Below are 25168 nucleotides of genomic sequence, written 5' to 3'. Positions count from 1 at the left end.
GGGGGGGGGCGAGGTGTGTTCTTTTAAAGGTAGAAGCCCAACGTGATGAGCTTATGCCCTCCTCATCTCATGCTTGCCCTGCCTTTCATTTGCCTTTCATTTACTATCAGCGCAAGGAGACCGGCAGAGAACACATAGCATTAAGGCCCTACAATGGCAAAGTACATTTCCAGGTCTACATGAAACACGATTGGCGGATCCAGCACTAGGCAGTGATGCTGAGACAAGCATAGTTGCAGCTGGAAGTGGGATCCAACTGAGGTGTGCAGGTCATGGGAAAAGTTTGCCACCTTTGACAGCATTCTGTGGACTGAGCTGGAGTGCAGAGAGCATTCTGTGGACTGAGCTGGAGTGCGGAGAGCATTCTGTGGACTGAGCTGGAGTGCAGAGAGCATTCTGTGGACTGAGCTGGAGTGCGGAGAGCATTCTGTGGACTGAGCTGGAGTGCAGAGAGCATTCTGTGGACTGAGCTGGAGTGCAGAGAGCATTTGGCGGACTAATAACATAGCTGGCATAGCTGAAAACAGAGGGTAGGTAATGACTGTCCTTACTGGTGAACTTCAAAATTCTCATGTCTAGTTTACTTGGAGACTAGAGACCTGGAAACTGAAGACTGCAGACCCCCCATTTTGGTTTCTTAAGTAATGAAACTGTACAATCTTGCAATTGGAAACCAAAAGGACAAAAACGTTAACTTAAAAAATAAGTTAAGTATACAGTAACTAATGTTTTTCATATATGGATGAAAGCTTTAATCAATTCATACATTTTCACCTCTATAGTAAATCGCATTGGTATGACTTGGCAGTCAGCTGCCTATCATGGCATAAAGATGCATGTTTATATCAATATCTGGTTATATACTAGGCAAACAACCTGGTGACGGCCATTTCTTAATTGACTGTGATGGTTCAGCCCTCACAGGATGCAGAGCATCCGTGAGCATATGATCGATTTTTTGATCCCAAAATAATTGGCTGGATAGGACAATGGTCATCCCTTGTCAGTGACCACTTTTGGTAGTTACCATATTCCCCCTTCCCTACCTTTTTCCTTTTTTATCCCAGTGCTGTATGTGTCCAGCGATATCCAGACACATTCCTGGTCTTGTATTTACAGCTTCAAGCACTGCTGCAGATCTGGTCCAAACTACCCCCAAGAGATGCCCTGGAACTGCTTGATTTCAACTATCCTGATCAGTATGTAAGAGAATATGCTGTCAACTGCCTAAAGAGCATGAGGTAGGTGCATTCTGTGTGACCACATATAACGTGCCCGACAGATATTACTGCCATAGAAGGGCAATAAAAGATTTGGTTGGGTTGCCCACATACAGATAAGCATTTTAATCATTTCTGTAATTTACTTTGTGTAGCCTTATTTTCGTCACCTTTGGTGTGTTAAATATTTACAAGTAATTGATGTATGCAAATGTTACTTCCTGTATTTATGTTGGATCAGTTATGTTAGATGAAATGTCCTATGACCACCTGAAGTTTTTATCTTTTGACATCGCGGTTTTATTGATCGTTCTAAATATCCAAGATAAGGACATAACAGATGTGTGGATTGCTGTACTTGCTGACACCTTCCTTCTTATGTGTTTACAGTGATGAGGAGTTATCCCAGTACTTGTTGCAGTTGGTACAGGTTCTCAAATATGAGCCTTTCCTGGACTGCGCCCTGTCCCGTTTTCTGCTGCAGAGAGCCCTGGCTAACCGTAGAATCGGACAGTTCCTGTTTTGGCATCTGAGGTTGGTACACATTGGTTTTAGAGACTTAGACGGTGCTTTATTGCTAGCCATCTGACTACAAATATTAAGCTAACCAAGGGAACTGCAAGCAAAATATGGGCAAGCATTCACACTCCTAGACCCAAACAAAAAACATACAGTATTCTTTTCATATATCATTTTTTTTTTAGAACATCATTGCAGATCTGGTAAATATGTAGAGTTTTGCTAGTGACTAGACCAAGCAGGGAATCTATATATTTTTCAAATTTGTTTATTTCGTCCATTGAGGAACACAGGAAGTCTTAAGTCTTCAGGTTATTCTGTCCCCTACAGGAGGATTGGACACTAGAAAACAAAAAAAACTGTAGGCCAGCCCTCGATAATCCGCTCCTAAGTTGCCTCAGTTTTTTGCTAAAAGCATCAAATTCATTTCTTCAGCTCTGCTTATGTTAAATTCTAACCTTTTTCCTTGCACTTCTCTGCATTAATGCACAGTCCTCCTCAGCCTAGCTTTTTGAGTGCTGGACTGGATATTGTAGGGATAGCTGTTAGCATTACCTCAGTGCTTGCCCTGTCTTTGAAGACTCGCTTAGTGTGTGGGTTAGTCAGGCTGAGCCAGGAGCTACCTCATTTGCATAGGTCGCTGGATGCCATTATTTCCTGTTCCCGCTGGTTTTCTGTGGACATTAAGGATGCTTACCTTCATGTCTCTACCTTTCCAGTGCATTCGTAAAACATTTTGTTCAGGGGCCCCTGCACTACCTATTCGCAGTCATGCCCTTTGGCCTTTTCATCTGCATTTCAGATATTCACCAAGATATTAGCCCTGCTGTGCTCTCATGGCATCGCATTGTGGGATACTTGGATGACCTCCTGTTGAGGCCTTTCTATTCTGTTTCAGAAACCTTTGGCCTCTCACTCTTTCATTAAAGCCTTTAGTAAAAGCAGTCTTCCATGTAGCTCCCCCTGTCTGTTCCCTGCAGTTTTGTTTTTTTTGTCAGTGTCCAGTCCTACTGTAGGTGGCAGTATAACCTGGAGGTTTAAGGCTTTCTCTGTCCCTCAATGTACTCCAAGAAAAGGATTGTATGGTAAGCAATTTTTATTGTTTTACATTGAAATAAATTATTGCCAAGTCCCACCCTCATTACTTGGCCTTCATGAAAAGTGCATATAAGCTTACAGGTTTTGGATTGTGACTACCCTGTAGTTTTTGTCAGTATAAGATAACTCATGAAAGTTGACACGACATTATTGTAACCCAGAAATGTACCCAAATGCCTCGTTTTCAGTGTATTAGAAGGGGACCACTTGCCAGAAACACTGACATGTCAGCTAGTTTCAAAGACACTTTTCTGCATAACTGCATGCCTAACGTCATCATACTTTTCTGGGATTGACTGTCACAAAAGACTGCCCCACAACTGTTTCAGCTACATCCTCATGTTAATCATCCTTCTCCATACTTATTGTGGCTGTAGTGAAGGGACTGTAAAAGAAATGTTAAAATCACTACAATGAGATCTGAAAGTCATTTTTGTATAGTTTGTAACTGAAGGAGATCCTTAGATTATGAACCGTGGGTTACAGCACATTTCATTCAGGGTTTCATGCACAATTTTATAAATGCCCCTTACCTGTCATGGTAATAAGTAGTTGGCCTGATGGAAATAAAGAAGGTCATTATATTGTTGACAATTCCACCACTCCTTCCCTAGCTCCCCTTTATAATAAAAAATAAAATGGGGATAAGTGAAAATCACACTTCACTGTGTAATATTTCTTTTGCTCTATGAAGTAAAGACTAGCACAGAAAATCCATAAGTTGCGGCTATATTTCTGAACTGTTTGCCCAGAGACATGGGAGCCCTAGGAATCATCTGCTCAGTCTTATTTTATCATTTATAACCCCCCCTTATAAAGCAAGCTTTACATTGCAGATCCAGACCATGCAGAACATGTGTATGCTGATCAGATATGCTGATTAATTCTGCAGATTGTTACAGCAGCCCTCATGCAGCCAGAATGTTCATCAGCATTGAATGGTTCCCACTTTATTTCTCTGACGTTGATGGATAGACCCCTATGCATTAAATATGAACCCCCATCATTGTAGCACAGGAATTTAAGGAACACTACTCATTTAAAGACTTCCCTCAGACAGATAACATTCCCAGCACGGAAAGCACAGTACAGGGCCCCTTGGCAAGGAAAGGAGTTACCTGGAAAAATGTGGTATTACGTATGTGTGTGTGTGTGTGTGTGTGTGTGTGTGTGTGTGTGTGTGTTATTTGAGGTTGAATAAAGACATATGTCCATCAAGTCCAACCTAGTGTGTGTGTGGGCTGGGGTGTGTGTGGGTGTGTGTGTGTGTGTGTGTGTGTGTGTGTGTCTAGGATTTAGTTGAACATGTGATCACATGTATAGTGGATGCTCCAAATTCCCTGCAGACATGGTCTCACCTTTCACTTTTCTTCTGTAGGGCTGAAGTTCACATTTCTGCTGTGTCAGTGCAGTTTGGTTTGCTGCTGGAAGCCTATTGCCGGGGCAGTGTGGGTCACATGAAAGTGCTTTACAAACAGGTAACCATCACAAAACTATAAAGTGCTCTTATTGGCAAATTTCTCCAGAAACTATTTATATGTAGACTAGCAGAAGTGCTCCCATTCATCAGATGGTGAAAATGTTAAAAGGAAGAAAAAAAAAGGAATTGTGTATGTAAAATAGTAATGTTGTTGACATCCAGGGGCGATTGTTTGTCCCTAACTGCAGGTAATTGCTCCATGTGCAATTTACATCTAAACACTGGCGGGCAGCTGCGGCTGTCGTCAGCCTGTCATTGCTTTGTACAGGCCAGTGGCCACAACTATCTGCAGTCACCTGTTGATGCAGCCACAGGAATCAGCTGAATTTGTGCCACCGCTTTAGAGAGGATTAGCAGCTTTGTGTAATATGCCATTTATACAGCCAGCAGAGACTAATATGTGCACACACCCACCAGAGAAGATGCTGGCGAATCTGGCAGCTACCTTTGCAGAGGTAGCTGGTGACCACCTCTAAGAAGGGTATGGAATGTAATCTTTACTACAACACCCATGAAACCTGTGTCTCCTTTTCCCCCTTTTACATTGAATAAATGCATTACATTTTAATGAAGTGGACCTGTGAGTAAATGGAACACTCTGGATTATTTTATGCTAATCTCTCACCTACAAATGTTATCAACTGTGCTGGTATAAAAAAAAATGATATGCTCAATATACATAAAGCTGATTGGTTACTCTGTTCAAGTGCTCCAGATTCTGTCCTAGTTTTAATAAATTCCCCCCATAGTCTGCAAACTTCTTCAAAGGAACAGATCCCAATAATATATTCCACTTCTTGTATGTTTTTTATAAGCTCCATGTACCAAGTGCTCGGAATAATTTGTGATTTATAAAATAGCATGCCAATCCCATTTGCTCCACCTCTGTGCCCTCCCTCTTCCAAGTACACTTACCAGGAAAACCTGACCATACACCAATCACTAAAAAATGCTCAATTCCCCCATCCTTGCTAAACGGCATGAATGGGGGAATCCTACCCATCTGGCTGTGTCACTGTCAGACTACCCGAATTTTCAGCCAAGCTCCTTCGTCAAATGGAGGGGTACCAATGGAGCCACACACTGCACAAATTTCAGCTGAGCTAGCAGGACTCTTATTTCTAAGAAAGGTCAAAAAGCGCTTGTGAGTATAATCCAGGAGTTTCCTTTTTAAGAACGCTGAGAGGAATTTATCAAAACTGGAGCAGACAGAATTTGGAGCAGTTGCCCATCTCAACCAATCGGCTTCTCTTTCATTTTCAAACCTTGATTGAATAAACTGAAGAGAGAAGCTGATTGGTTGCCATGGGCACCTGCTTCAGCTTTTGTCTTCAGTTTTGATACATTCCCCCCACTGTGTTTTATACTCCTCTCCTTACTCTGCTGTAAGGCAAGGAAAAGCTGCATAGTGGAAAAATTCTTAAACACTTCTATTTATTAGGATGACAGTAAAACTCGGACAGCACAGTTTAAACAGCATGTGTATAGTTTGTATAACACCGATATCCTGAGAGCAGTGCACAGATCCCTCCCTAATGTGATGATGTCACAAGCCCCCTTATAGCCCTCCTGAGGATGTTGTCCAGTAACTAGACAGGTTGCAGTATTTGGTTTTTACAGTATTTGGTAAATCCGTATGATATTGCCGTTCTCTACTTAGGCTAATCAGAGGAGTGTGATTTGTGTTTGTTTGTGAATTCTTTTGGTCCTGAGAGCATCATCAAATTGCTCCCTAATTCCTAGGTGGAGGCCCTGAACAAGCTGCGCACACTAAATAGTCTCATCAAGCTGAATGCTGTAAAGCAGAGTAAGGTGAAGAACAAGGAAACAATGCATGCCTGTTTAAAGCAGAATGCCTACAGGGAAGCTCTCAGTGATATGCAGTCACCACTCAATCCCAGCGTCACCCTTTCTGAGCTTGTGTGAGTGTTTTACCTTCTTTGTTCCATGTGGTTACATAAGGAGTCATCCCTTATCATTTCTAGTACTAAGACAGCTGCTCCATGGTTTGTTTTGAACCCGTGCTGGTGAGAAACATGAAAATGAGCTTGCAGACACGTGTATCTCACAAGTTACTTGCTGGATACCACTATTTTTTTTTTATCCAGCCAGTAATCTGAGCGCCCAGTGAACTTTTTATTACTTGTGTCTATGGGTGGGAATTTAATTAGATTAATTAAAGGAGAACTATGAGTTGATTGAAAATCACTCATCCTCATAGTTCAGCCGACTTGTGATTAATTAAACTGTCACACGTCGGCTCAATAGATCGGGAAGTGATCGAACACATATCGTCGTTCACTCCTCGATCATCTCCCTGCAGAGAGAGGTGACTGTCAGTCACGGCTCCCTGCAGGGATTCCCCCCTCCCCGCTCCGATCCTCTAGCGCTGACTGGAGGAACGGACAGGGGAGGGGGCGAGTACAGCTGGCTCTGCCTTTTAGATGGGCAGAGCCAGCTGTCACTCACGCAGCAGGGTGGATCTCGACAGTAATGTCGGGATCCGCCCCAGCTGCGGCCGTTTCAGTATACCGCGAGCTGTAGCTCGTGATATACTGAGCTTTGGGTCACGGGAGGACGCTAGTATATGTCCTCCCGTGACCCTTAAGAGAACTATGGGGGAAAACACTTACCCCATAGTTCTCTTTTATTGGAAGTCCATTATCAGTTGCTTACTATGTGCTCAATGCCAGCACCCAAGCACACTCTTTTTTTACCCTCTTTGTCCTTCATGGATAGCTGAAGCTATCCTCCAAGGTTCTCATGACTGCTGCTTACCACTGGTCTTTTCCCTGCTGTCACTCATCTTGTTTCTTCTTGTATAAACAGTGTGGAGAAGTGCAAATATATGGATTCAAAGATGAAACCTCTGTGGATTGTCTACAACAATAAAGGCTTTGGAGGGGACTACACTGGGATCATCTTTAAGAATGGAGATGGTGAGAAATGAAATGCAACACTAGCTACAATTCTGGGGGGAAAATATTTTTTTTAGGATTAATATGTCAAACTGATTATAAATGTTTTCTGTGGACAGATCTGCGTCAGGACATGCTAACCCTTCAGTTACTACGTTTAATGGATATGTTGTGGAAGGAAGCGGGGCTGGACCTCCGGTGAGACACTTTCGGTGGAATTCTTGTTGAATGGGGAAATGTGATGAACTCGCAAATATTCTCCAATCATGCCAATTCTTGTATTGCCCTCCATTTCCTTCTCCAAATCTTAATCTTAGAATGTGTAGCAAAGTTTTTCTTGCCTTCAGCATTTTACACTGTTGTACCTTTTAGAATTGCTGTGGAACTGCAGTCTCTGCAAGATGATGCATACTATTTTTGTTTAAGTTATGTTATGTGAATGAAGGCATGTAACAAATATAAAAAAGTATTATCCCAATTTTGCTGGGAAAGTGGAAATAAACTAAAGCTGCCATAGACATAGGAGGAGAGTTGGTCAAGACGCAATCCAGCTAACCTTTAGGGAAACAATCAGAAGAAGCAGTGCAGTGTTTACTTGAACAGCCTTGTCCTGTTATTATGGGTTGAAAGAAAATACCCCTTCTCTTTAAACCCATGATAACATGTACCTATAGGTCTGGATGAGTTGTGTGTTACATTATTAATTTTTGCTGATCACCCGACTAGCTTTCTTAATTCAGAATGACTTGTACAACAAATTCTCTGGGAATAAATATGGTGAATGTTGCTCCAATCAAGATAATCTGTTTATCATAACCAGCATGGGGGTCAGAGACCTCATGGAGGTAAGGTGTTGATTGCATTTGCATGATTGGAGCTAGCAGGTGTTAATAAGCTGCCCAGAGAGAGGTGTGTAAATAGCATTGCATGTGGCAGACAGTAGATGTTGAAAAATAAAGCAAGTCCAGTCGTCTTGATTTATTTTTTACAGATATTCCATGATCTGGAGGAGTGAGAACCTTCACAGACAACCTTTAAGGTTGTTCTTTTTCTCCCACCATTTTTTTCTCTCTGGTGCTGTAACATGTTCAGGATTCACCGTTACCTTTGTCCATGGCATGCTCTAAGGCCCTCTTCAGACCTAGGTGTTTTGTAACTGAAAGGGCAAAGTACTACAACCCTCAGAGGAATTCCATTGTTCTCAATGGCCCGTGATCACATCTAAAGCATCCGGTCATCTGTAGCAAAATGCCTGTCACTAGAAAAAGTGCATGAACGAAATATTACTGCAAAAGCAGATCACTGGCCAACCTGCCTCCTGAATGTAGACTTAGATGCATGTGTGACCAATGATAAAGATATACACTGCAATGTCCTAGTAAAATTTGCAGATCTGGTATATTTTCTCGTGTATCTGCCACTGACAAGCTTGATCAGTTTAACAAATTTCTGCCGCCCTCCTCACCATTTGTACGAGCTGCCCTCCTGCTGACTTCTGTCAAAGCCTCCACTGACAAGGATGTTTTTATACTCCCCTCCTGCTGCTCCTTTGGGGATCTCGGCTGTCATCTCTTGGCCTCTGGAAGGGAAGTTACTGGCCTTGCGCCCTTAAACACTATAGTGTGGGTGTGACAAACAGTCATGGGCTAATGCCAAGTGGCCCTGTGACCTTGGCAGCACTTAGCATTAAGTTGTCACCTATGCAGTGCTCAGTCTGACAACAGTTGCTGAGATACCTTTGTTGTAATTATCCAGGTCAGCCTCAGATAGGGCCCAGCATTGAGTGAACAGATTCTTCAAACATCTTGGCTGTCATGTGTGCCATATTCCACCATTAACCCCTTACTGGGAACCTCTATATCTATTACACATTACCGTAATTAAAAATGAAAGTGATCTCTCGCTTATAGTCTGCAGCTGCTGTCATTTTACTAAAATTACAAACATTTCCCTTACATGTATCTATAGCATCCTGAAAGCATTCAGTGCACAGTGTTTTAAATATAGAATTTTTGTATTTTAAATTTTTTTTTTCTAGTAAGATACTTTCTAAGACAGTTGCCCCCCTATGGGCCCTTTCACATGGGCTTTTTGATCAGGTCCGCCTGCCGGTTTATCAGGCGGACCTTATAGGAAGCCCAATGTAAGTCTATGGGCAGTCAGATCTCAATTGATGGATGTCCATTTACATCTGGTATTCCTGGCTTCGGCCAGGTCTGTAGAAACAAAGGAATCCTTTTTTTTTTGCCGCCGTAGTAATCTGATGTAAACAGACACAAGTCCGTTCACACCCAATTCCCCATAGACATGGGTCCAGTAAACTAGACGGGCACGAATGTCACAATGATGAACTCTGTTCCAATCAGCAGGGGATCTGTGCACAGATCCCCTCCTGATTGGGCTGTGTAAAAGGGGCCTTAAGTGTGCCAAGGGTGCTCTACTTCTTATTACAACACTGAAACCAATCAAATGGTGATATTTAATGCAGTGCTCCCACTTAGCAGTCACTTTTGATATAATTGCCAGTAAGGCTTGGAGTCTTCTGAACAGCACACGGTATGACTCTTGAAAAAACATTTTCTGGTGGCAACTCAGAATGATATATTATTTTTGGGTAAAAATCATTCAGCTGTTAAAGCTGATCGAAACCCAAGAATAAAACTATAATATATTACAGCTTGCCAGTCCTTAGATCTGGTGGCTTGAATACTTTTTCAGGCTTTTTTCCTTTTATTCTCACCTGGTGATCCTGCCAGTAACACACTTCATGTCCCAGGGTGACAACACTCACTCACTGTACTGCATCTCTGGAGAGTTGTCCCCCCAGGACAGAATACCTTCCCCTCTTCTCCATAACACATAGGCTAGAAACACATTTATTGACTACCCAGATCTATAAACTCCAGATGGTCTGAGACCTCACCCCTAATACGGAATATATTACTAAAAAATCCACATCAAAGTGTCAGTGGGGGTTTTAAGAGGTATCAGACGTATTTAAAAAAATAATTGAATTACATTTTGTATTTTTTTGAATACGTCTGATGCCTCATAAAAACCCCACTGACACTTTGATGTCCATAACACATAGGGTTGACTGTTTTGTTGTCCAAAAATAGAACTGGGAACAATTATAACCGTTATCAGAGGCAGAGAGCACAAGAACTCATCAACTTACAGGCTTTTCACAGGCTGCCACAATCATTTGGTATTTGCTTGAACATATTGATCAGAGATTCAAAACACTTTTGATTATATACTGTATTCAACAGACCAAAGGGGCACACTAAGAAGGGTTCACTGTATACATATACTTTACAATCCGTCAGCTAATGTTAGTGATTAATAAGTAAATAAGCCCCCCCTCCCCAGTGGCTGTGTGGTACAGAAATCTATAACAATACATATATGTGTAACCCTTTTAGCAGTAAACAATGCCTTTATGCCCAACCGCTTACTAATGTCAATCTTTTCAGCCCCTCCCAAAAAATAGCTGTAAATCTCCACAGATGCTGCTTGGTAAAGCGTCATTTATATTGTAAGCCTAATTCTTATGATTTGTAATCTATGACACAGCACCCTCTGTTGGCAGCATTGGAAATTAACTTGTAGATGAAGAATATAGTTCAGTATGTATGCAGGAGTTATATTTTACATTATAGAGGTGGTAGTAGATTTTCAGGGATGGATATATCTTAAATAAATCTGTGATTGTGGGTATAATATTTCTCTTACACAATAGGTCCGTTCCACTAATGACACTGGATAACTTTGGAGCAAATTTGTACCTAGCTAGTATGGCTCGAATTAATTCTGTTTCATCCTTGTGAATGTGAAGCATCTTCTGTGTCTTTTTTTTCCCTTTTATTAGTTTTAGTGTGGTGCCCAATTAAAGTTAATGTTCATTATTTCCTAACGGTGAACCCACTCTTGCTGCCCTGTGGCTTATTATAAGACATGTACAGCATTTTGCCATGCAAGTGGCTTTTAGTAATTGCTAAAAAATGTTAACAAGACTTTTAATTGTATGTTTTAGAATAGTGCCTTATGGGTGCCTGGCAACAGGTGATCGGTGTGGAATGATAGAGGTAGTTTCTGCAGCTGAAACCATTGCAGATATCCAACTTGACAGCAGCAATCTTGCAGCAGCAGCGGCCTTCAACAAGGATGCTCTACTCAACTGGATCAAAGAGTACAATGTTGGGTAAGTTGTACACTGTCACACTGCATTCAGGAGTCTCCGCTCAGTTTTCTTCTTTATAACATGCATACTGCAGTCAAGCATGGCTCTTCATACTGTATTCCAGGAGTTACAATTCATACTTCTCAGCCTACAGTCATTGCTATTTACTGCTCACTGCATATAGGGCATTCACTTTACTATAAAGCTCTGGTCAGTTCATCACAAATTACAGGATTTAAATGTCCATGACTTACTTACTGCACTTAATTATAAGTTCATCTGTACATATTGTTTTCTCTGTCTCCCTGCAAAGTCTTACAAATACCTGTTGATCCTGCCAGTGAAGTCCCCTAATGCAACTTCCTGTGATGGTGTGACAATGATGCTGCACTGATCTCGAATTTAGAGCAGTATTGCCTCTCGTGTAGTCTGTACTACTACAGTGGGATCAAATGATGTTGCACAGGGTGTGGCTATTAGCATTGTCACTGCTGATTCATGAGCCTGTAGCTTGTCAGTCAACACCTGGCCACACCTAGTCCTGACCACTGCTTTCTGGATTGACAGCACTGCCTCTTTTACTTAAATACTCCAGCTGTGAGCTGCAGTGCCTGGGAGGGAGAGCATGTAAGACATAAATGAAGGAAGATTTGGCTTGAAAACTTAAACAGCCCTGGTGGCTGTAAAGTAACATAATGAGTGCATTGGGGAGAACTGATTAGGCAGTGTGTCCATGTGACTGTGCTGACCAATGAAAACCTTTTCTGAGCTTCTTTCTTCAAGAACACCATTCTAGAAAAAAGAGGAGATTCACCTTGGTCAGCATGGTCACGTGGCCACACTGACAAATCACTGCTCTCCATTGCAACCATTATATTATTATACAGCCTCCACGACTGTGTAGTATGTTCAGGTTCCCGGTAAACCTGCCTTAAACATGGATACGTATATGGTGATCTATGCTTCCATGTTTTAGTTTAATAGTCACGTGCAGTTGATATGTATTTTTACCATGTCTACATGAAGGCTTGGTCTGATCAGGCACTTTTGTCACCTTGTTCTGAAGTAGTAAAGCTTTGTGAAGGCTGATGTAATGGGAGTGTGGCCGGCTAGTTTGTTCATATAGGAGAATTTGGTTGTTCTTTAAACTGTAGCTATAGCAATTTTGTTTTCTCGACTTCATCCTAATGACTATCCATGCTGAGGTACTGTAAGCTGTAGATACAAGTAGTTATTACCTTACCTTTCTCAGGGAACCCTTGTATGTCAAGGGTTCCTCTATGTTAAAAAGGTTTTATTATTATTATTGCTGTTTTTGTCCTATTTGGAGGGATTTTCCTTAATTTCCTGCTTTGCCCGCTGGCCCTTCATCCTTAATCCTCCTGCAGTTGTCCCAGCTCATGGAAGTGACAGGTAAAACCTGCAGCCACAAGGAAGGTGGGGAATAGGATGCCTTTGACGGTTCTATTATAATAGTTATGACGTTGGCAGTAAAGAGTTAACTATGTGGTGTGCAGCATTTCTAAGCATTGACCCAACAATCCCCCTGTAATTGTTCTGTTTCTGGTAGGGATACAATTGTGTTTCATATTTAAGATTCCTGTAAATTCTTTAGTTATGTGGGTAGCTGGCTTTTTACAGTATACAATTGGAATGTGTGGTATGAGATGTTAATTTAGGAACCTTCTTCCTCTCACAGAGATGACCTGGAGCGAGCAATTGAGGAGTTCACTTTATCCTGTGCTGGCTACTGTGTAGCTACTTATGTTCTTGGGATCGGTGACCGGCACAATGACAACATTATGGTCAGAAAGACGGGGCAGGTGAGACACCATCTCCAACCTATTCTTGGGCCAGCGTTACAAATAGAGTGCAGTTGCCAAAGGGTGCACATAATTAAAAATAATCATAATCCTGTACTTATACCATTCACAGACAAAAACCGATTATGCATTATTCATTTTCCTATGGATCCTCGTCCATAGTAGTGCTATTATACATGCAGATCTCTAATTTCATAAGATTATATTCCCAATCGATTTGCCTTGATAATAAAAATGTTAATGGTAGATTTGCAATAATATCAGATTAATGGAAGTGCTTTATGATTTCTAATACTTGTATTTCGTAACATTTGAATACATCATGTTGCTGGCTAATGCTCTAGGTGTCCCCCCCCTCCCCTCTCTTTTCAGCTGTTTCACATTGACTTTGGTCATATTCTTGGGAATTTCAAGTCCAAATTTAAAATTAAGAGGGAGCGTGGACCCTTCATCCTTACCTATGACTTCATCCATGTTATCCAGCAAGGGAAACCAGGGAACACAGAAAAATTTGGCAGGTTGGTTATCTTTTAGCTGTAAATGAAATACTGCTGGGCGAGGTCCCTCTCTTCTAGCTTACTCGTTGTACGTACTTGTTTTCTTTGCTGCTGCTGTCTTTTTCCCCAGTGATCCACTAGAGTGCCCAGTAATCTAAATTCCTGAAAATCCTCAGTGAAATTACCCATAAAACCATTGTTGGGCATTGTTGACTAGATTGCTACTTTAATTTTGAAGTATATGTAAACCCAATCACTAAAATCTCAAACAAGCTTTAACATGTTAATGTAATTTAAAACAAAATGATTATTTTTAAATCTGTCGCTTTCATTCAAATTTCCCTGGTGATCCTGCTACTGTATGATGGTCCATTATTCCTGGTATAGGTGACTGCGCTCTTTCTGTCTTGAAATTGTTCTACTACATTGTCACCCCGTCACTTGGAAACTACAACTGGACTTTTCAGCACAAATTACACAGACATAATTAACTGTTGTAACCATCAGGAAACCTGCCTTGAGAAATGCTATTCAGCCTTTGCAGGAATGCATGTAGACAGAAAGTGGTCGCAGGATGTCAGCAACACTGCCATGCGTCAATGGATTACAAAAGGGGAAAACACGTCTGGCCCGATTTATATCCCACTTCTCATAGATGCTTCCGTGGGTGTGAGGAATCTGGAGATATGTTACCCACCTGGTGGACGTGCCCATTTGCTTCCAGTTTCTGGACTAAAATATATAAACTACTGAGAAATATGTTAATATGTTTGGTCAACATCTAACAAGGGGCCCAGGACAGGTCTTTACTACATATGACGGTGTCCGGACTAACTAAGTCACAACGCTCCCTTACGCCCCAAGTTTTTCTAGCTGCCTAATTAACTTTGACTAGGAATTGGAAGAAGCAATTTATTCCATACACAGAATTTACTCAGAGAATGGATAATATTATGCTAACTGAACGACTAGCGAGTCTTCTTATTGAAAAGCATACCAATTTTTTGCGCATGTGGGACCCTTAGTTGTTTACTTCTCATCCTGGACTATATCTGGATGCCCTTCATTATCTGTGATGGTGTTTGGAAGGGGGTGGGGAGGATATCTTAGTGAGTTCGAGATTGATGGTCAATGGACCTCTCATTATCCACACCACTGCTGGCATATCAGTAGTTTTCTGTTTCTGTTTTCTTTCCCTTTCTCTTATTACTTTGGTTATTCCATACTCCTTTCTTTTGTAATCTGTTCAGTTATTGTTGAACTTCACTTGGTACTGGAACTTTATATAGCTGTATTGATGTGCAGATGGCTGTGGGGAAGTATTTTTCAGCCATCTGTAGGAGTTCAAATTGTCAGATAAGCTATCACGATCCTTTCATCGCTGTTCCATGACTATGGATTTGTCTCATGTTGATTGTGCTGCTCTGGTTGTTATACAACAGAATTTAATGTTTTATGATTGTTCTTTATTGAAATTCATAAAAGAATATTGTTACAAAGAAAAAAAAAGGGGAAAACAAATGTTGCGCACACACAATTTGATACATAGTGCTTTAGAAAACTAAGGGTTGATTTATAAATCTTCTGGCCAGACCTACGTTGAGCGAATGCGGTTCACATAGCATTCCTTCCACTAGAGCATAGAAAATGCCTATGGTCAGAAGCTTGTTAAATCACCCCCTAAGGGCCAATCCACTCCAGCAGTCGTGCTACAATGCACGGTTGCTGGTGTGCGTTGCCAGGCACCATACCGATCAGCCGCATCGTATGGTTTAATGTTTGTTTTGTTAGAACTTTATTCAAATGTCACACGGGACATTTCACAAAGTTCTATGGGTACAGCACGGTGCAATGCACTTGTACTGCATTCCACCACAACACCATGGTGTCACCTGAGCCCATTTGAAACAACACAAATTGCTTTTCCAGCAGACCTTGAATGCATCTGGTGTGAATCAGCCCTAAATGTCATCTAGGGTTTCTCTACATATCTTTTTTTATTATTACTTTTTTTTATGTTGTTCTATGAGTAGTTTGCATGAAGCAGTGACATTATGTGAGGTTCCCTCTCATTACCTATGGTTTATCGTCCTGCAGATTTCGGCAGTGTTGTGAGGACGCCTATCTGATCCTGCGCAGGAACGGAAACCTCATCATCACGCTCTTTGCACTAATGCTGACAGCTGGACTCCCAGAGTTGAGCTCTGTGAAAGATATTCAATATGTCAAGGTATAGTGAGTAGCCTCCTGTATGTGCACAACACACTCAACTCCAAACATGTATATTTCCCTCCTACTGTATCCTATACCTGGTGGTATGATGCATATTCTTCTCATTACAGCCCTTTGTGTTATCTGGCTTCTGTTCACTACACTCATACATTCTTCACCTTTCAACTCTGTTTGTGCAGTGGACTGTGTTGTGATAAATTTACAACAGTCAATTGTTTAGCGCTCTGTTATATTTTTAGACAAACTCCCCCCAATAAATTGCAGGAAAGGTTAGGACATCTGGCATGTTTTTATTTGCATCTGTATCCATATAGCCAAAGCAAAAAGTAAGTTTTAGGGATTGTTCGCACCATGTCCAGACCAGAACAGTTTGTTCCCAGACCAAAGAAGCATCCCTATGTATTCCTGAGCTCTGTTCACACCAGCGAAGTCCATTCCGGTCCAGATGAAAAAAAATACTTCTAGTTTCATTTTCTTTTGTGTGGAACGTATGTAAATGCATCAAAAGCACATGCAAATGCACTGGAACGCACTGGACTACACCTGAAAGCCCATTTTAAGCTTGTAAATAAAAACCAGAACGCAGCAAAAACGTGGCAGAAATGCACTGCACTGCATTTGCAGATCTGGCCCAGACGTGGTGTGAATAAGCCCTTTGTACAGTTTAGGAAGGCTGTGACCTGTCCCGGTGACAACGCACCATTTCCTTTGTGGGCATCACAGTCACAGGAAGTAAGGGAAAATGTTACCTCTGCAAATACAGAAATAAAACCCGACAAATTTTTTAATCTTTCACACACTAAGGCCAGGGTCACAATATTTTCTGGACTAGATCTGGAATGCAGGGCATTGCATTTTGCCGCATTTTTGCCGTGATTTGACCACAATTTTTCTGCGTTCCATAGCTGTTTTTTTGGCTTAAAATGTGCTTTCTGGCTGCATTCCAGACCAGACAAAATGAGACATGCAGTATTTTTCTGGTCTGAACTGGAATGGACTGCTATAGTGTGAACAGAGTCCAGCAATAGCATAGGAATACATTAGGTTGCATTTTGGGTCCGGAAACAATCTGGTCTGGCCTGGAGATGATCTGGATGTGGTGTGAACGGGCCCTAAAACTAGAAGAAAAATTGGCTTTATATTTTGAGTAGCTGTATTTATCCTTTTAGTTATTTAACTTTGTCAACTCTTCTGATTTCAGGATTCTCTGGCTGTGGGGAAGACGGAAGATGAAGCACTTAAACAGTTTAAACAAAAGTTTGATGAGGCTTTGAAAGAGAGTTGGACAACCAAAGTCAACTGGATGGCACACACTGTGCGAAAGGATTACAAGTCCTAGCAAAATACCGATAACCACTTTTGTGCCTGACAAGGCCGTCCTTAAATTTCTGGCCCCTCTAAAGTTGCTCCTGTAGGATGAACAAGTTGGCCAGTGGCTGCAAGTGAGATATTATGAAGCTTGTAATTCCATGGTAGCGTACCAATGACACTCCGAAGAAAGAGGATTTCCAAGAGACCTACTGTAAGAGTAAATGAGAGTCAAGCTGTGCTTATATTGAGATCAAACAAGCCAAGAAACCCTGGTTTTATAAGAGATGGAAGTACAGTTGGCTGTGCTGGATTTTTACACCCCCGTCTTCCTCAAATTTGGCATTAATTCCAGCTCTGCACTGCCACAGTCACAGCTTACACTGCATTCAGCAGCCCCTGGCACTGGAGAATAGCCAGGCATGAGTTATGGGGAGGGGCGGGGTTGTGTAACAGTTTCAGATTTTTAGCATTACCAGAAGTCATGTCTTCCAATCATGTTGCATCCTCAAGAACATTCATTAGTTTTACTTGGAGAGATTTGCAAGATTTTCACCGCCATTTGAAGTTAAATGATGGTAGAAATCATATATTTGGCATAAATCACTACAGATCAAGTTCTACTTAATACCAAAGCGTTACTTCCTGCTACCCACTAACCTCTGCTTTGCCTGCCTGGACTTACCCCTTGAAATACTATCTTCATCAATATGCAGTATTTATGGAGGTCATGCAACACCCTCAGAATTTCACTTGTTTTCTTACCTTACTATGAAATACAAGGTAAACATTTTGGGGGCAGGTTGGGGTTTTCAATTCAAAGGAGGATTTTGCGTAAAGTGAACCTGTGCTTTGTCTATGCGGAGTAAAACAACTTGTTCACTGTAATCCCCCTCCCCAGCAGCATTTCCCTTCCTTGCTTCCCCCACTGCTTCATTCGGCTAGTAAGAGAAGCTGCCCTGTGTAAGCTCAAATTGTAGCTTACACGGAGCTATGGACTTTCCCCATGTGACAGAGCTGATGCATGGTAATTGGGCCAGTGATATCACAGTGAGTCACGTGTTTCTACATACCCAGACATGCTGGTTATTTTCTTGCTTCCTACGGCTGAAGTAAGCTGTGTAGGAGTGAAGGAAATGTGAATTTGTGCTGCTAGGCAGGAGATGAAGTGAAACGTATTTCTTTTCCCTGCCCATTTCTGCGCAGTATTGTACTGCATTTTTTTAAAGCGTGTTTAGAGAAGAGTAGAGAATGAACTGGCTGCATGTAATCGGATCCAGTAGTAGTTCAGTGGTGTTCATGCTTCTCGATAGAGTAGAGGGTCTTGCAGCATCCCCGTTCACTTCCTCCTCATCCCCTGAATGTGTTACATTGGAGGCAGCAGGGATTACCGAGTGTAATCATGGAGATTGTAAAGAGTGAACAGATGGGCTTCAATAAGTAAAACACATCTGTGGAAAGAACATATTTTTTGTTGCTAATAGCATCTAATCACAACCATTGTTTAATTTTTAACTGCACTGCAAAAATGACTGTTGGAAGTTGATTGGTTGCTATGGATAACGAGAATTCTTTTTACTGGCATGTCTCATACATAGGTTACGAAGTAGTCTGAGATTGTTTTTATATATTTTCCTGGTATCAATGTTCCCCGTTCACAAAGCTCCGATTTGATGAAAGATGCACCCCAGCTGAGTCTAGAAACGAAGACTTGAACTGCAGTTCACACGGAAAGCAAGACTTATGTATATTTATCTATGCATTGCTGTAGTAAACCAGTTCTCTCCACTGCTGTAAATCACCTGGTTGCCAAAGACCTAGAATTCTGGGTCCGCCATTTCTTGTGCAATTTAAATTAAGGGGATTGGTATTCCTATTTCTACCTACTGCATACCTCTATGCTCCAAGATATCCAGATCTAGGTCATTGTGCTGATGTCATCACCATGCACCCTCTGCTGTCTACCCAGCAATCCACTGGCTGTCGCCATCGCTGCTTCCCTCACCTGAACTATTCCCAACTTACACTGAGTTGTGTCCTTTCCTCTGTACTGTCAGTCTACAGAAAAGTTGGCACCTCCACTCTGATTCTGCCATTCCAAACCGAATTTCTGTCATAAGGATCCCAGTTGAAGCCGTGATGGTACCACATAAAGCCCAGGTACGGAATTGTTAGGATCACATAAAGCCAAGGTGAGCAGTGAAGAGAATGTACCCTCAGAGACTAGACCAGCTTCAGTCTTAGATGGCATTAGCAGTTCATTGATGAAATGCCCTTAGCTGCTTTTTATTGTGGAGGTAAATATACATGTTCACCTATTTACTCTACCCACAGTGGTTGTATGCAGAAATGTTTTAGCCTGCTATCAAAACGTAGCATGAAGAATAACACCGAGGAAAGTGTATTTGTTACTTTGAATGTACCTAGACAAAAAAAAAACCTCTATAACGCCCTTTCTAGGCCTTTAACCTAAACCCATCACCCAAATGCTTACTTACCTCTTCATGATAGCTGTGGCCTCCTCCCCTTTACTGTTTTTTACCCTTCTTGGCTCAAAATCCTTTCTAGTAACCAAACCTGTGTATTGACTCCCCATAGACTCTAATGGTACTATACCCCTAGTGTGTCTAGTGTAGAAGTACAGTACCAATAAAGTCTATGGGAAGTCATTACACAGGCATGGCCATTGCAGGAGAAGATTTTGGGCAAAGGAGGGTAGCAATGAGAGAAGGTTGTCATGGAGAGGTAACATGACACTAAATGCAGGAGTTAAAGTTTAAAAATACATTCAGGTATCTTATTTGTGTGTTACTCGGCCATAGCTCCTCAAATCATCTCTGAATTGGTGCTGACACCGTCCTTCGGGGGGTGGCTACTTTTGTTCCTCATCGTCCCTGTGTGTGTTGTAAAGTAGTCACCGCTCCATGCTTGCTCCTGTGATGGACTACAATGTCAGTACAAATTAGTAAACTAAATGTGAGATTGTAGTCCATCACAGGGTGGAGCTTGGAGCGGTGACTACTTTACAACACACACAAATGGACCATGGGGAACAGAAGTAGCCCCCCTCCAGAAGGAAGGACAGTGTCAGCACCAATTCAGAGATGATTTGAGGATCTACAGCCGAGTGATACACAAATAAGATAAATTTTTGTTAAAATAGTTATGGTACTTGAATGTATTTTTGGGATTTAACTGCTGAGCATAGCGTCACTTTCAGTAAATCCTTGGTAGAGGGGTCTCTATCTTAGATCAGGTTAGGGTGCTAGCGAGAGGGTTTCCTGGGTTTTTGGACAATATACCAAAATAAAATACCAGTCCACCTAGCATATTTGAGTTTTGGCGGACACCCTCGGCTATAATTCGCAGTCAGCTTCAAATATCTCCTCTGAGCTCAGCCAGCGGGATCTCTGCACCTGCCACAGCCTGTACAAGTCGGTCTCGTACTCAATGGATATTTATTTTAAATTATGAAGAATATAGTAGGAGGAGTAAGACTACAGAAGACCAGGATCTCCAGGAAGACAATCTTGCAGTAGCCACCCCAGAGAGATATGAGGCCCGGGGCTGAAACTTCAGCTTTAGGTAAACATGGTTTTCATTTTTGACAGCTTAGCAGTCTCTTTACTTGTGAAAGATTGGGACGCTGGGTTCTGTCCTCCTGTTTAGGATTTAGAATTGTGCCTTTTAAGCAGGATTCTAGACCGGTGTAAAAATAGCCAATAGCAGAATCTAGCCAGCAGATAAATGGGGGGGGGATTGTTGCTTGAGATTCAATAGTAATTCTCAAGCAACCGGAAACAGAAACTACAGTTATCCGGACTCTACCAAGCTCCATGGGTAGCGGATAACTGGGAGTTTACTGTATTACCTTTCTGTAATCCTCTGCACAGCAGACTGGGAGAGGAAAGCTCAGCACTGTAAGCCAATCAGGCTTCATCGCAGAGTGCTGTTATCTAAGACAGAGAATATGCAAATAGCAGAGATCACAGAGAATACCTCATGAGTAAGCTGGACAGGTCCTTGCTGCATTGCTTTTACTACACTGGAAATGGGTACGGTCAGGGAACTGGCTTTGCTGTCTGGCAGGGGTGAGTGAATCTGAAGAGTGGCTGCACACAATTACACATTCTGTAAGTGGTAGAAAGTTCAAGAATATCTATATCATCTGTATGTGTAGCTGCTTGTCTATAGTTCCGCTGTAAGCCTTACCTCGGTGGAATCTCTGCACTTCTTCAAAGCTGGCTCAGTGAAAAGCCCGCTCAGATCATGTGACGCTGTACTGGATTACGCAATGCAGACTTGGAACGAAATGTTGGCTGCAAACGGCTAAATATTCCCATGAAAAGACTCGGTGCAATGTGACTGACCATTGAATAGATTTACATGAAAGAAAATATAATTGAGAGACTTTATTTATTCCAACCTTGTTGTTTTTATAAAGACAAAGGATATTTTTATTATGGTTTGACAGTCACATATTACCTATATTTATTTAAAGTTTGTAAAGGACAGCATTTCTGTGATATTCCAGATGAATGAGAGGATGCTCCATTTTGTACAGAACCAGGTGACAGAGACTGCACTGCACAGGACGTTCCTTGACTACTGCCCGCTTGTGTTGCACACACACGTCTTACACTGGAAACAGACTTGTGTATATACTATGAATTCTACTGCTGTCCTAATGAGAATGTAACTGAACCGATTTCTACACTGTAACAAAGACGCACCACCTTCTGATGATCATGAATAAACATAACCTTTGTTCTGGATGTTCTTACTCATGTTAGTCATTTGTTTCCTTCGATCAGTGGCTAAGGATCCAGGTGCTTTTTTTTGTTTTTTTACAGGAAAATGTAATGGATTTTGGTCAGTTTTTTTTATTGTTTACGAATGTATAAACTGATGTCATTGTTCTAATTGTAGAAAATCTTTATTTTTGCAAATACACATCAGTACATAATGGCACTCATTTTACAGAGCATGCTGGGCTTTCTCCTATATAATCACAGCACTGCCTGTATACTTGTAACAGCTGAGTATTATGTGCAGAAGATAAAAATCTTACCTTGCAGCATGGTATAGGCCTATATCAAGCGACACCATTCAACTCATGCTATCTATGACATGTGATTGCAAAGCCTGACTGTAAACTGCTTAATCATGCTTCCTCTGCCCTGATGTTGTCAAATAAATAGTATGAGGGGGAGCAGCACCATGCGGGTGTATTTTATAAAAATTGTAGAGCCATTTGTCCTGTGAAACTCCATGTACACTTGGTCTGTGAGAATGGAGGCAAAAACAAATGTTTATATATTTTCTTTTTAAGTTGAATGTAAGAAAAAAATACCTCATTATGGCAACTGGATGGAGCTGAGTGAGGAGCATGGGAAATAATTTCTTATTTCCTGTGCACCTCGGCTCCATCTGGTGGCCATAATGAGGAGGTATTTTACTGATCTTACATTGAACTTGGAAGGAAAATATACATATAACATTTTGTTTTTGCCTCTATTTGCACAGACCAAACATGCATGCATGCAGGATTACAAGGTGAATAGCTTTTTGAAATGATTCATAAATACACCCCCATGAGTTGCATGGTGTCACTGGTAAGTCATCAGTTTCCAATGCTGATTGCTGGACAAAAGTCAAACACGGTGCTATGTATTGATTAAGGGACATGTGTCATATGGCTGTTTAATGTCCATAAAGTGATTCTAAGTTGAACTTCCACGTTAAAGGAGTAGAGGCTGCTGACTGAATAAGGAATTACACATCTAATGTAGTACAGACCACGAGGATGTATTCACAATAAATACCCCTAATTATGTACAAGGGAAATGATGAGAAAAAAAAAAAATCTCTTGCACATAATTGGATGACTGAAGTAATGAAGCAATAAATCAAGCCTCATGCCTCTCCCTTCCTATCCCAGCTACAGCAAGGAAAGCTCATTAATCCAATATAATAAAGACCAAATACAACCCCATGTTATGGTTCATAAAGGCAAAAGTTCACATCCAGTGTATTTTGGCACCATCTAATAGACATTCTCTGTATATGGACATTCTATAGATGTTACATAGGTTAGTACAATTTTTCTATATGCAGTGCTGCTTTTTTAACATATGATTTCTTCTTTTGTACAGAAAGTGTTTTCTAGGTTGTAAATGATCAGTTTACCCAACAGCAATATTTCAGTTCTGGAGTCTTAAGAGCTGAGCTACCCATGTAGTCTTGAACTGTGTATCTACTAAAGAGCCTCACTTGCTACACCACGCCTCATAACACACTGCCTGGCCCCCCAAAAAAAGTCACCACCTGGATTTTGCTAAGCAAATAGCTCAGAGATTTCTATTGGATAATTACTAGGTTTAGTATTGTTATGTCCCCCAAAAAAATGAGGTCAGCTGCCGACCTGAATATACTGAATGACCAGGTTTTGCCATCAATGGGTTGTTTCTTCCCTGATGGCACATTGGGCATATTCCAAGATGACAATGCCAGGATTCATCGGGTTCAAATTGTGAAAGAGTTCACGGAGCAAGAGACATAATTTTCTTACATGGATTGGCCACCACAGAATCCAGACCTTAACTCCATTGAGAATCTTTGGGATGTGCTGGAGAAAACTTTACACAGTGGTCTGACGCTCCCATTCCATGGCTACTTTTACACACACCACACCACACCACACACACACCCTCCAGAAGGAAGGACAGTGTCAACACCAATTCAGAGATGATTTGAGGATCTACAGACGAGTGATGCACTAATAAGTCATATTTTTGTTAATAGTTGGGGGTATTTCAATGAATTTTTAAGTTTAAACTGAGTTTAGTGTCACTTTAACAGTCATATACTGGTATTGTTCTAAATACACAAATAAACAATTATATGCATAAAGCAGATCATTTCAAGATGGCTTGCGGCCAGTTCTAGGAGCTGCCTAAAGATGCTTTTTAAATAAGTTGACAAAAATATATATATATATTTATTAGGGAGTCACCGAGTACTCATACTCGCCCAAATGCTCTGATACCTTCCCTGATACCGGAACCTCCGGTCAGAGGGAGATTTCTGGCTTCCTGTGCAATCAAGAAGCCGCCCGGCGGGTAAGGACACGCTGCCCGGCTTCCTGAATGCCCGGGAAGCCAGCTCCATGCTAGCGGAAGTACCGGTATCAGCGAGAACCGTAGGGAGGAGGGTGAACTCTCTGCATTTTCCTATTTTTTGCTCCATGGAAGGATGAATAAAAGTTGATACTTGCATTTAAAGAAAGGCGATGCACATATTATGTATAGGTCCCTCTCCCCCTCCCCCCTTTTGGCTGACAATCACTTCCCTTTTGGATGGGAACTTGTGAAGGGCAATTTTGTCATCAAAGTCCCACAGAGCAATCCATTTGTGGGTAATTTAGCTCATCTGTCTCCATCCAAAGCTCAGATGTCCATTTTGAGTTGAACAATATTTTAACCCTTTAACTATAATTACTAGTGACGCACAGATGGTTTACATAGCTAAATACTGTATCATTTAGTGCCTGGCCAGCAAGTGTAAAGTGAAGGTAAAGCCAAAACATTTCTTGTTTTAAATAGAGAAGGGCAGTGTTATAACCCATCAGGTTATTTTTTTCTTGCCTGTGTCCAGTTGGGGAGATTTCACTTCCTGCCATGAAGACACACGAGGGAAATGGAGGAAATCTCTTTGAAGTGTATGGAATTCCCATCTTAGAGAACTATCACTGGAACAAGTGCTCCTCTTCGAAGATTTCCCCTCACCTCTCGCTCTGGTGAAAACTCTATAATTTTGCATTTTCCATTACTTTGTCTTGGTGACAATGGTCAGCAGGACAAAAAGAAGGGGTGAATCTCCCTCCCCAAT

The 25168-nt window shown here is 41.4% G+C and overlaps 1 protein-coding gene across 4 annotated transcripts in view; it reads left to right on the top strand.

Annotated features, from left to right (window-relative positions):
* Positions 1-17412, top strand: part of PIK3CB (phosphatidylinositol-4,5-bisphosphate 3-kinase catalytic subunit beta) — a 63450-nt gene extending 46038 nt beyond the window's left edge. For all 4 annotated transcript variants that reach the window (XM_018568166.1, XM_018568167.1, XM_018568168.1 and 1 more), the window contains 11 exons: positions 1120-1241; positions 1611-1754; positions 4216-4315; positions 6061-6239; positions 7147-7256; positions 7355-7433; positions 11272-11439; positions 13118-13241; positions 13614-13759; positions 15836-15968; positions 17172-17412. In XM_018568166.1, coding sequence (XP_018423668.1) covers positions 1120-1241; positions 1611-1754; positions 4216-4315; positions 6061-6239; positions 7147-7256; positions 7355-7433; positions 11272-11439; positions 13118-13241; positions 13614-13759; positions 15836-15968; positions 17172-17309 — 1443 coding nt within the window. In that variant the 3' untranslated portion in view covers positions 17310-17412. The remainder of the gene's footprint in view (positions 1-1119; positions 1242-1610; positions 1755-4215; positions 4316-6060; positions 6240-7146; positions 7257-7354; positions 7434-11271; positions 11440-13117; positions 13242-13613; positions 13760-15835; positions 15969-17171) is intronic.
* Positions 17413-25168: the final 7756 nt, after the last annotated feature.

The sequence above is a fragment of the Nanorana parkeri genome, unplaced genomic scaffold (genome assembly GCF_000935625.1).
Source record: "Nanorana parkeri isolate BGI_ZX_2015 unplaced genomic scaffold, ASM93562v1 scaffold1147, whole genome shotgun sequence".
Taxonomy (NCBI): Eukaryota; Metazoa; Chordata; class Amphibia; order Anura; family Dicroglossidae; genus Nanorana; species Nanorana parkeri.
Note: the sequence above shows the minus strand (reverse complement) of the source record. Positions and strands in the feature narration are given on the sequence as shown.